Source organism: Trypanosoma equiperdum (genome assembly GCF_001457755.1).
Source record: "Trypanosoma equiperdum strain OVI genome assembly, contig: ctg_355, whole genome shotgun sequence".
In the NCBI taxonomy this organism is placed as follows: Eukaryota; Euglenozoa; class Kinetoplastea; order Trypanosomatida; family Trypanosomatidae; genus Trypanosoma; species Trypanosoma equiperdum.
This window is the reverse complement of record NW_027124260.1, coordinates 2,789-14,203: the sequence shown is the minus strand read 5'-3', so window position 1 is coordinate 14,203 and position 11,415 is coordinate 2,789. Positions and strand designations below refer to the sequence as shown.

The 11,415-nt window shown below is 46.0% G+C and overlaps 3 protein-coding genes across 3 annotated transcripts; all 3 read left to right on the top strand.

Moving 5' to 3' along the window:
• Positions 1-1,353: 1,353 nt before the first annotated feature.
• On the top strand, positions 1,354-2,223 carry TEOVI_000137800 (uncharacterized protein; the record flags this gene model as incomplete). The annotated part of the gene is made up of 1 exon (XM_067224612.1): positions 1,354-2,223. One exon carries the CDS (start codon positions 1,354-1,356, stop codon positions 2,221-2,223), a length of 870 nt encoding a protein of 289 aa, XP_067080713.1.
• Positions 2,224-5,663: 3,440 nt separating this feature from the next.
• On the top strand, positions 5,664-10,145 carry TEOVI_000137700 (uncharacterized protein; the record flags this gene model as incomplete). The annotated part of the gene is made up of 1 exon (XM_067224611.1): positions 5,664-10,145. The coding sequence occupies one exon, from the start codon at positions 5,664-5,666 to the stop codon at positions 10,143-10,145; it is 4,482 nt and encodes a 1,493-aa protein (XP_067080712.1).
• Positions 10,146-10,800: 655 nt separating this feature from the next.
• On the top strand, positions 10,801-11,241 carry TEOVI_000137600 (uncharacterized protein; the record flags this gene model as incomplete). Its single annotated transcript, XM_067224610.1, has 1 exon — positions 10,801-11,241. The coding sequence occupies one exon, from the start codon at positions 10,801-10,803 to the stop codon at positions 11,239-11,241; it is 441 nt and encodes a 146-aa protein (XP_067080711.1).
• Between the last annotated feature and the right edge of the window lie 174 nt (positions 11,242-11,415).

Here is an 11,415-nt window from a genome sequence, read left to right as displayed (position 1 = left end):
TTTTTTTTTTTCTGTTTATGCTTCCATCATTTTTACCATTTTCCCCGTTCCTCAATTGTCGCCGACATTATTATGGTTCCTTTTCATTCTTTTCCCATGTTTGTTTACATTCCCCTTCTCTGGGTTAAGGAATGCTTGGCGCGTGTATTTCAAATAAACAGCATGAAGCTACTTGCCTTCCGTGACTGCCTAGCGTTCTTCCGTCGCTTCGTTTTGTTTGTGTTTTTTTTTTTTTCTCCTTCTAGGTATTTAATTTCTTTTTTCCTTCTTATCTTCCATTCGGTATTTTACATGTTGGTGTTATTATGACGAGGCTTGCTTAGGTATGTTGCTCCCGTTGCGTTGTGGTGCTCCTTTTTTTTTTTTACTTTTTGGTCACTTTTAATTCCTACGTGGCTCTCTGTGCGGACGTGGTGTACAACCTTTCCTACACGTACAAATATACAAATATGCGCACACTTACATACGCGGGTACGTATATACGTACATCTACATATGTATTGGTTTTGTGTTCAAATTAACATGTGTCGTTGCTACCATCGCTCTTTTTTTTCTTTGTTATTAATATTAATATTGATATTAATATTATTTATATTGCTGGGAATAGCATTACTATTTTTCTTTCTTTCGTTAACTATCTCCCCCCTTTCCGAATTCGTTTCTTCTTTTTTAAAAAAATTCTTTACCACCCAACCCAATTTCTTTATTTTTCCACCGTCGCACAGTTGGAATGAATGAATATCGGAGACAATTGAGGGTAAAGAGAAACTCAAAAGGAAAAGAGAAAGAGGGATAAAGGAAATGACGGGAACAAAAACAAAAAATAAAATGAAAACTAGAATTACATTTCTCCTCATCTTCCTTCCCTCCCTCCCATATATACACACATATGCACACACTTCTGATATCGAAACGGGGAAAATGAAGGGGAAAAATAACAGTCACATGATTGGATGGGTGTGTAGTCGACGGTGGGTGCGGGACCCCTCCGGAAACTGCGAATTGTGGAAAGAGAATCGGGTGCCAAACGTCGGCAATATTTTGCAGCACTTCCTGACTGACTGACTGACTGACTGTGCGGAAGTGCGCGTGTATGTTTATATATTTAATCCGTCTGTGTATACATATATTCATCAATCTGCACGAGTGTGTGGATTACAATTGTGTGTTGAGCCTACGGCATGGTCGGTTGCGGCTTGCGAAGCTGTTTGTCTCGCTTTTACCCAACTACTGTTGTCATTCTTGTTTTTACCATTATGTTATGCTGTTTGCTTAATGCTTTTCATTCCCGTTATTTTGGTGGAAGGGCTTCCGGGGAGTCGACTGTGAATTCATTTCCAAACTAGAACTAGGATGGTACTCCCACGCAAGTTGGTCGGTCAGTGTTGTTTACTGCTGCAGAAGAAGCAAACAGCGGCAAGCTATATGGCAAATGCAGGGAAAGTAGGAAGCGAGGAGAAGTGGGCGCAGGCCGCTATGGAGTATTTGCACGAAAAGCGTCACTGCAATGATAGCCGTAAACGGCAGCACGATGTGGATAATGAGCGACGCATGGCGTTTGCCTTTGATCGTTACTGCTCTGTAAATGAGAAAATTTTCACAGAGCGACTTTCCCGCTTATCGGACCGCATGACTGAGGCGCTAGAGACAATAAAGCAACTGGGCATGGACCATGCACTTGAAGAGGCATTGATGTTGTCGTCGGAGCAGCCCCCTTTGAACTTTCGCCGTCCAACCCTCACACCACCAGTTGCTGGATATGAGCCTGGATTTGGACTTGACGTCCCTCAACTCCGCTCGAGGCAAGCGGAGTATCCACCGGTAGGGAGACCAACCGATGCCATGGAGTTTGGGGAAGAAAAGGATCCGTCGTTTCCCCTCGTTGAGTCGTTCCGTGTAGAGGACCTCACTACGCAGTGCTTAAATGAATTAGAGGAAAGGCATGGTGAGATACGGGAGGCAGCACCAACAACAGGTGTGGAAGGTGAGGCATGGGAAGCATATGTGGCGTTGCAAAAGAAAGCGTTAGCGCGGCAACAGCTTATATTTGAACTTTGCAACGATGGGGAATTGCGGGAACGGTATGATTCGGACGTTGCGTTCCGGCAGCGGGTGTGGGAGGAGAGAGGCATGCTCCCGCTTGAGATTGAGCGGGAACGGCTGCATGAGGAGCCACGGCACTATGCCCAGGAGCCGGCCTATCACCCCTTTAGGAAGATGTAGGATGCAGGTGGCGGGTGAGGGTCGCTTCATGGCTTAGGTTCGTCCGTTTTGGCGCTGTCGCTGCGGGTTATTTTTGCCAGGCCCTTTCTTTCTTTCTTTGTTATCGCTGTTGTCACCATTGTTGTTAATGGTCACTCAAGTTTGTCGGTTGACTTCTTGTGGAAGGAAGTGCCACACATGGGTTCAAGTTGGTGTAAACTACGCGGCGTGATGTTCTCTAGATGTGGCGTGGCCCCGTCTTCTTTCGTAAACCTTCCAAAGTCAACTATAACACAAAGTGGTGAGCGTACTGCCCTCGGTGTTTTTTCTTCATGTCGTCTGTCACCACGAAAAGGCAATAAGCGAAGCGTCATCATAAGTAACCAAATAGTTTACATGTGTTGGCTAACAGTGTATGCGGTTTCCCAACGTGGCACCGGATGTGCGTTGATGACGGGCAGGAGACCGATTTTTCGGCCTGACCCACAGTACCCAGCGCCTCGGGCGTCGCAACGTAACACTTTGGGTTTATGATTCCTCGGCGGTTGGGGGATCGTGACAAAGGACCCCAATGCTCCACCGCTTGTGCTGGGTAACTCGTGTGCATCATCCTTTAACTGTCGAGCCGATGAATTCAACTCACTAGCTTCTTGCGCAGGTTGGTGCGGAAGTCTCTCGGTGGGGTGTTCCCGCAGGGGGAAGGGCCATTTATTTTTTCTCCGCTAATCCCGATGCATACGCGCATGGAGGACGCAACAGGGTTTGGTAGCTTGTCATCATAAAGCAGATGATTAAAAGCATTATTTAATCTCTCAGTGCGGTTGTATCCATTGCGTGAATGCGTTGCCGCGCGTTATTGAATGACTGCGCACACAGTTGTGTGCTGATGGTTTACGCGTTACCGACAGGATCCAACCAGGGATAAATTTGAAGGTGGTTTCCCTGCAGAGGGGTGATGTTAAGATATACGAAGGAATGCCTGGGAACGTACCCGCATGTTTAGTCGATTCAAGGGATAAAATGGTTTGTTGTATGTCACAGATTGAATGTAACTCTGAAGTTTTACAGTTAGGACTACCTTCTTTACTACGGTGGACAGTATCTGAGGAATGCGGCTGAACATCGCGTGTGGGAAGTGCCCTGTCAGATGGATATGTGTGGGAGAAGTTATTATTCCGATGTGTTGACTGTGAGAATATAACCGAGTCACATATGCCTCTGCTTCCGGTTCCCAATTGCACTTTCCACTGATAGAAGTTAAGGGTGTATCGGGAGAGGGTCCAACAGCACGGTGAACGGGATGATTGATTTTGACACAGGGCGTATGCTTTCAGTGAAGGTGCTCGTAAGGCACATTTTCTACAAGTTCAAGTTCAAGTAAAAATGAGACTAATGGAGTCTCATTAGTTGTCGAAGCACATACTGCGCAGAGACCATCTGATTTTGATAACGCAAGTCTAACCCGCACTTTTGTGTGAGTTCTACGTTCTTCAATCGCTTTCGCACTCTGTTATTGTGCGATACTTGGGTGTAGAGGTGACTCCGACGCCTCTATGCTTGGTGATGGAATACGTAGCGGGTGACCAGTTAGAAGACATTATCAATAAAACTCAGGTTCGCCCAATTAATGTGCCAATCACCTGTACATTCTAAAACTACTGCCGGGTTTGGGATACCTTTAATAATTTTGTGTTACCCACTGAAAGACCGAGAGTACCAACATGCTTTTGTCAGCGATCGGGAAGTTAAAATGTCGTGGATGTGGAGCAATCTTCTTTCTTTTTCGCTCTTCTATTTATTCAAAAAACTTAGCTCAGTTTTTATTTTTAATATATTCCAAAATTGGATTCCTTTTCCTCTATGGTTTGACCGTGTATCGTCGTTACCATCTTTATTCCCCTATGGGACTATACAGATATAAATTGTTTTCATCCCATTGTCACCGATTCGACCCTTTCCATACTATTGGGTTGTTCTAAAAGGTGGTAGTTTCTTCTTATCTTACCTTACCTCCACTTTATTATTATTATTACTTAAAAAGAAAAAAGAAAATGGCGTCTGAACCACAATTTTGCGTTATATAACATTCGCGTGAAACTTTCTTGAACATACAAAAGAAAATACGTAGCTGTAACTGTTTTTTTTAAAAAAAACTTACGTTTTATGTTCTATTTTTTTTAGCCCCTTTTTTTTATTGCTCTTGCTTTTATGAGGTTTCTCAGACCGTACGAGGCGCTTTGTACCCAATTAAATCTGAGGGAAGCGGAACGGGAAAATGTATAAGTGTGAACGGCAGTGCACTTTCTACACAAATCAGTGGGGATATTTATTTATTTTTTCCTTCTTCTTTGTCATTATTTATTATTTTTTTTATTGATGTGTTGGATTATTTTGTTTTCCCTTTTGGGTTTTTATTCGGGCAACGTTTGCTTATGGAGAAGGAAGACAAGCACACCGCAAAAAAAAAAAAGAGCGCTGAACATATGCGTATAAGAGAGAGAGAGAGAGATGAGGGATGTCAGGAGCAAAATTGGAGCGTGTGTGTCTATGTTGCAGAGGAAATGGTTACTGAGGTGACTGAAGATGTTTTGGCACTGCACAAGTAATTGGGGAGGGGAGGGGAATAAGGGATTAAGGAGGATAAAGTGTGAGTGAAAGTAGTAAAATAACCGAGTTCCCCTGCGGTTATTGCATTGAACGCACGCAGAACGAGTGGGACAGGGGCAATTTTTTTTTTTTTAATTGCTTCTTTTGGGTTGCTCACTTCTTCTCTATCGTCAGTGCCAGATGCGCACATCAGAACGTGGGCCACGTGAGACAAAAGAGAAAATGAAACAACCACTCACATATCAACAATAGCCTTTGTGATAATAAAAATGAAATTACGCGACGTGTGTGTGTGTGGGGGGGGGCAGTGTTTTATTCCATTCATACACCTCCACGCCCAGTGTGCGAGCGCTAAATTTATGTGTGTAAATGTACCCTAAGGGACAACTGCGTGTGGAGTACTCTCTGGTTTACTGACTTCTTGTTTCCCTTTCGTCCGTTTATCTTTATTTATTTTTTTTTACTTTATTACTGCTATGTAGCGGACCTGAGATATACGTTATATATTTACACGTTTCTGCATAGTTGCAAATATGCGTGTATCTCATTTTTTCCTGTGGTTGCTGCGACCCTGTGTGTGTACTGGGTTTGTTGATTGTGGCCGTATCGGTTACGCCTTCCAGTCACACTCATCCTTCGTAACTAATGTACTTATATTTATCTATATTTGTCGAAATGCATGTGTTTTTACGCTTTTACTACTTTTCGTCCGTGTCCTTCTCCTAACCGCAGACGGAAGGGTTAGCAGTAGTGTATTTCCCCTAAAGGGGGATATAATCTGTGAAAAAGTAAAGTGAACGTAGTATTCTTGGGTCGTACTAGAATAGCATAGGAAGGAAGGATATTAAACCACTATGCGGGGGAGCTGCAGCGAGGGTGCATTATCAGGAGGATGTTTGCCATCTAGAGCTACAACAAACCCCTTAGGAGGACCCAGTTCAGCCGGATCACTGGAAATGGCTGAGATGTTAGGAGCTGAAGCATTTTACGGGTTACCTATTCTTTGTTCCCTGTGGTCTGAGCGCAAACTCCCAAAACGACGCGGCGCGAGGGGGAGAGGCCAACATTGGTCTTGTGCTTCGGGTGAAAGCGGCAAGAAGCGGAATTGCAACCTTCCTCCACAGCTCCTCTTCACCATTATGAGTTACCTCCTACCAGAAGGTATGTTGAAAATGAGGTTGGTTTGCCGTACCTTCAACGACGTGTTCCTCACGTACAGCGTCCAGGAAACATTCGCCGTGTCACTCCCCCGTAGTTTCATGGAACCGACAGTAGGATTTCAAACTCTCTCAGGACTGATAAAAGAACGTGAGGCCGTTCTACGCAATAAGGAGCGCTCCTGGTCTAAGTGGCTCTCAGCATACGTGGTGATGTGGCTCCGAAAAGAAGCAAACAATGATACCATAAGCAAGGCGACGGTGGAGGGACAAGCCCTGTGGGTGCAGCTTCAGCGATCGCGGGTGTTATGTCGGCTCGCAATGGAGGAATGGCTCGGGCACCTCTCAGACTGCCGCCGTGCGCAGTATAATATACGTAGGAACTGGTTCAACCCAACAAATTTGGGTTGTACGTTGCGGACTGGAGTGCCGCCCGTTTTCCTACCGGATGGAACACTCTGCATTAATGACCCACCAGATGTAGTGAAGTTTTACGCCAAGCGTGACAGGGGGTTGCCTTTGTGTGAAGATGCGCTCTCTCACAAAACTGTATCGCGAAAAAACGACTCGCTTAAGGACATGTGGGCTCCCTTTGAAGAGCTTGCGTTTCCTGCATATGTGTGTCTAATGTATTATGACCCTTACGTGGATGCGCTCCACATCAGTCTGGCGAGCGGCACGTGCACACTTTGGCGTGTGAACAGCATAGGAATTGAGGCTGCAGCGCATCGCACTGCATCTGAAGCGGATTTTGAGAGTTCTTCACATCAACTGTGGCGTAAGACTGATCTTCCTTGCCGTAGCATCCCTAGCAGAATTGAGGTGGTGGGAAACTACACCATTTCTAGCGAGTTTCTTGCTTGTTCCGTGACGATGACAAGAGACGGTATTAAGCTAGAGGACTACAGGTGGAGTGAAGACGAAGTGATGTCTAAAGTGCGTTTGTTTGGTGAGGGCGCGAATGGCGACACTAGTCGTATCATCGTGGCAAGTTGTGGCCGAGACGTGTCAGCATCCCTTCTTCCGAGAGCCACTGCCGGTGATGCACACCTTACGAAGGAGGATGTGGCAGTACTGAACATTTTGCAAAATCAGTTGTCAAACGCGAGTAACAGTGTAAACAGACCTCGAGCGGGTCCTACTCGCGGTGAAGCTTCTGCGAATGAATCCCATAGACCGTCTGCCACCAACTCTGTTGATGGTATTAACGGTGGGCATAACGATGTGGAGAGTGGCAATAACGGCGGGAATATCATTTCTATTGCCGGTGGGCCTGGTAACGGAGCATTTGAGCTGCTTGTTGACGACATTGAGCACGAAGGAGTAGGAACTGCTGCGTCTGAGGTAACCGCTAACCACCTGGAAGGGGAAAGGGGAGATAGAATCACCGACTTCAGGCCCTCTTCAATCACAATTAATTCCACCGAGAGAATCGACATAAAGCGACACGTTTTTGGAGTGTTCAACGAGCAGGCGAGACTGATGTGCACTGTTGCGATCACACACGAAGTGGCTGTTTTCATTTTGACCCAATCAGGTTGCAGGACATTAGGAGTAAATTACAGCGGAGGAATACATGCTGCGTCCGTGCTGAGCTCACCGGTGTTTAAGCGTTGTGAGTCACCTACAGCAGAGCACCCGTGCGAGGAGGGAGATGCATTGTTTCTGTGCGCCTCTCAACACAACGTACTAATCTGTCAGCAGAAGTTATATCGTCGCCTGGAAGAGGTTGAAATATTGGTTATTCACCAGAATCACCGAGAGGCAGCAACATCACGAGGCGCTTTGCGGCCAAGTGAGCAGCGTTATGGGACGTGGTATTTTCTTAAGGGGTATTCATACCACTCTCCACCAATGATATTGAGACCATTGGTGGAGGTTTCTTCTCTTATGCTGCAGGCATTCGTTCAACCGCGTCCCCTATTACCGGAGCATCTAGAATGGCTCAGTAAAAGGTCAAATGAGGGAACATGCAAGGTAGATTGTCAACGGCAGCGGGAGGAGCACCTCCCGCCGTACAAGTCTTCCTGGTGGTGCCCGCAAAGGGACGGACACCCTTACTTCCACAAGCCATTTGTAATGTTTATTTCAAAATTTGTGGGGTATCTACTTGCTGGTTGCGACTGTACTTCCGGGGGATACCAGGAGGTCTCTACGGACGACCGAGAGCATTTTCATAGCGTTCCCCTCCTTGATGGGATTGCAGTGAAGCGGCTCCACCCGTCCGCAGTGGCACTGTCGCCTTCGCATGCTTTTTTCGTCCTCGGAATGGAAAACGGTTCGATTCTGATGGTGTCTCCATCATGTCGAAAGTGTGATCAGGCAAAAGACGGTCAGGGGGGTTGCACCACAGATGCGCAGGTCAATGGGGCCCATCTCATTGAGCAATTGGACACCATATCCATTCCCGAAGGTGGGGAGGGATATTTGGCGAGCAGAGAAGCCCCCCAACTTCTTGTTGCTGGCGAGGACTTGCACGAGGAAGGAGCGGATGAAGGAGAAAGCTCCTCAAGCTCCGAAGATGAGGCTGCACACCCCCGCTCTCAACACCCACATACAAGCCATTTATACCGAACAACAATAATTAGCAACAGGGTGCGTGGTTCGGCGCGGCAAAAGCGCAACCTTCGGTCGTTCACCCCACAACAGCTGTTTGGATGTGCTTTCCATGAGGATCCATACATCTCTGCGTTACAGCGCTGTTCATCATCGATTCTTAATTCAATGGAACGCCTTGAAGGGGAACAGCGGCGGCACCATCCCACACCGATTCATGCCGTCTGGATTCATGCCCCGCGTGATTGCTACCGGTTCTCACGTAAGTCAGGCATATGGAGTATGCACTTGGATGATTGGAAATTAACCGTACTTAACAGGCTGTATGAACTAACGGTATACGACCTCTCTATGCAATCTTTCGTCGGAAAAGACAATGTTAAAGGGAGTGTTGTGTTCGCACCACTACTAACACTGAGCCCATATTTAAGTCATCCGTTTCTGGGTGTCCCAATGAAAGATGAGGAGAAGTGGCTTTGTTCGAAGATACGTAGACGGATGCGGGCGGAAACGGAACGAACTGCCTCTGGATGGGAAATTGTGTGGCACAATGGAGTGCTGGTTGTGCTTGGAGTGTCAAAAGGATGGAGGTACTCCGTTTTTGACTTTCATGCAAGGTTTAGTGACCCCGATGTGAAAAACTTTTCAGACCCAGCGCCAGTGGCATATTCAGCTAAGCGAGACGAGTACTATGAAAGTATTTCTGGTTCTCAAATGTTAGTGCCTCTCGATTTTGGAAAAAAAGGGACTCACAAGCTAGCGCTGCCCCGTCACTTCCCACTCCTTAGGCGGGACGAGAATATGTATTTGGTGAGGCTTTCGGTAAGGGCCGTCACATTGGTGTTTCTATGCGTGGCGTTAATACTGGTGATGCTGCGTATCGATGGATATATCACAGCGCCGCATTGGGTCGCAGCCGCTGCTTACGCTCCGTATGCACTAGACGTCATCGCCAACTCATTCACAGACTATGATAGATATTACATAGTCCGTAGTGACGTGCCATTTTACATTCGTCTTTTCTCTGACCTGCTTCTCTATATCGTGTTCCCCGTTGTTTTCACTCTGCGTCGTGATTTGTACCCGAGATTCAACACGCCGTGGATCGTCCTGACAATACCGTTGTGTGTTGCCATCGCTATGAAGTCACTGCCGGACATTTATATTAATATGCACCCCGGGCAGCGGCACTGGTTTGCGTGGGTTACTACATCGCGACTGTTGAAGGCGCTGTACGAATGGCTGATAATTTCGACAATCGTCCTTCTAGCTCTGTATTTCGATGGTCCTTCTGGTCGTGATCCACTTGCACCGAAGTTCCACATTGCTCTGGCCTTAACTCCGGTAATGTTGTTAATATTAATATTGAAGGTGAAATCTGCTGCTGCCTTTGTCCGAACTGGAAACTGGAGGCTTTATCTTACTTGCTTATTTCCATTACTTCTGTTGGCACTTCAGGTGATGCTGTTCGTTGGTGAGTTCAAGGACTACTATGAATATATTGGTAAACCGATCACCACGCCTAAACCGTCGGCGTCTCAGTCCCTTTTCATTCTTCCCTTTTCTGTTATTGTGGTGGCGATTTACAAGGGATATACCGTGGCTTCAGTTCTTTGTAGGTAGCGAGGAGGTGACGGTGACGAGATAACACCTTCTTGATGTTTTTTTTCCCCAGCATGTGGGGTTCCTGCTTTCGTTGGTTTTGGTTTTTGCAAAGAAAAATAAAATATTAACATTTGTTTGTGTGTAGAAACGTACATGCATACGGAAGTATACGATTATATTTGAATGCACAAGTATATAGGTTAGTACGTGTAGTATATGTAGTTACTGAGGAAGGATCAATTGTTGCGTGTGTTGGCACTTGCGAACAACTTTTTTTGTTTTTGTTTTCTGCCTTGCTAGGGGTTCTGGGAAATAAACTGTGCAGGGTATTTGATGCTGTGTTTTTGTCGCATACTTTTGGTTTGATCTGCTTGTCCTGGATTTGTGCTGTGGTACTTCTTTCATATCATGTACTGGGGGAGAGGGGGTGAAGCTGGGTTTTTTTGCTCTATTTTTTTTTTCATTTTCCTTGTCATATTTCGTTCGAAGCGGTTACTTCGCCGTTCAACTGTTTTTTAACGCGTTTCCTCTCCTCGACCGCGGAATCCGTGAGTTGTTTATTTGCGTCTTGAGGTGTTGGTGTGCGGTGGAGAACCCACTTATCGATTTTTAACTCTTTTTTTGTTTTTGTCCACTGCTCCCATTTTACCAGCATCCACAGCTGTTCGGGAGTATGGACGGGGGTTTAAAATCCCTGTTCTTTAATTGCATCCCCTTTCTTTCTTTTCTGTTGTATTACTTCTTACCGCGCACCAATATTTGCCTTTGTAATGTCTTTTATTTTTCTCTTTCAACCCATTCGTCAGGGATGTTGATGTCATCTCTCTTTCTCGATGTGCTCGTCGTCCTTCCCTTTTTATTACTATTATTACTATTTCCTTTTCCCCAAATTTCCCCTTTTTTGTTTTGTTCGCTCGCTTACGAGTTTCGTACGGGAAAGAGGGAATTCAGGGATGGGAGACGGCACGTAACTGGAAAAGACTCGACGAATGGTATGGACCATGTAACAGTTCGCACACCCATATGGGGGAACCCTAAAAGGGCGCATCGCGTGCGTCTGCATGTTCCATCCTTATTTTCTTTTTTTGTTTCTTTTGTTTTTCCTACCTTTTAACTCAATCTCCCCTATTAACACGCATTTTACCCCTTCCCCCGTCTCTCTCTCTCTCTCTTGCAGCACTTGTTCCCTCAGTACATGCAAGTGTTTCCCCTCCCCCCCCACTTTCCCATCGTACAGGTGGAGACGAAGAAGGAAATTTTGTTTGAGCGCCACTAAACTGTTTCTGTG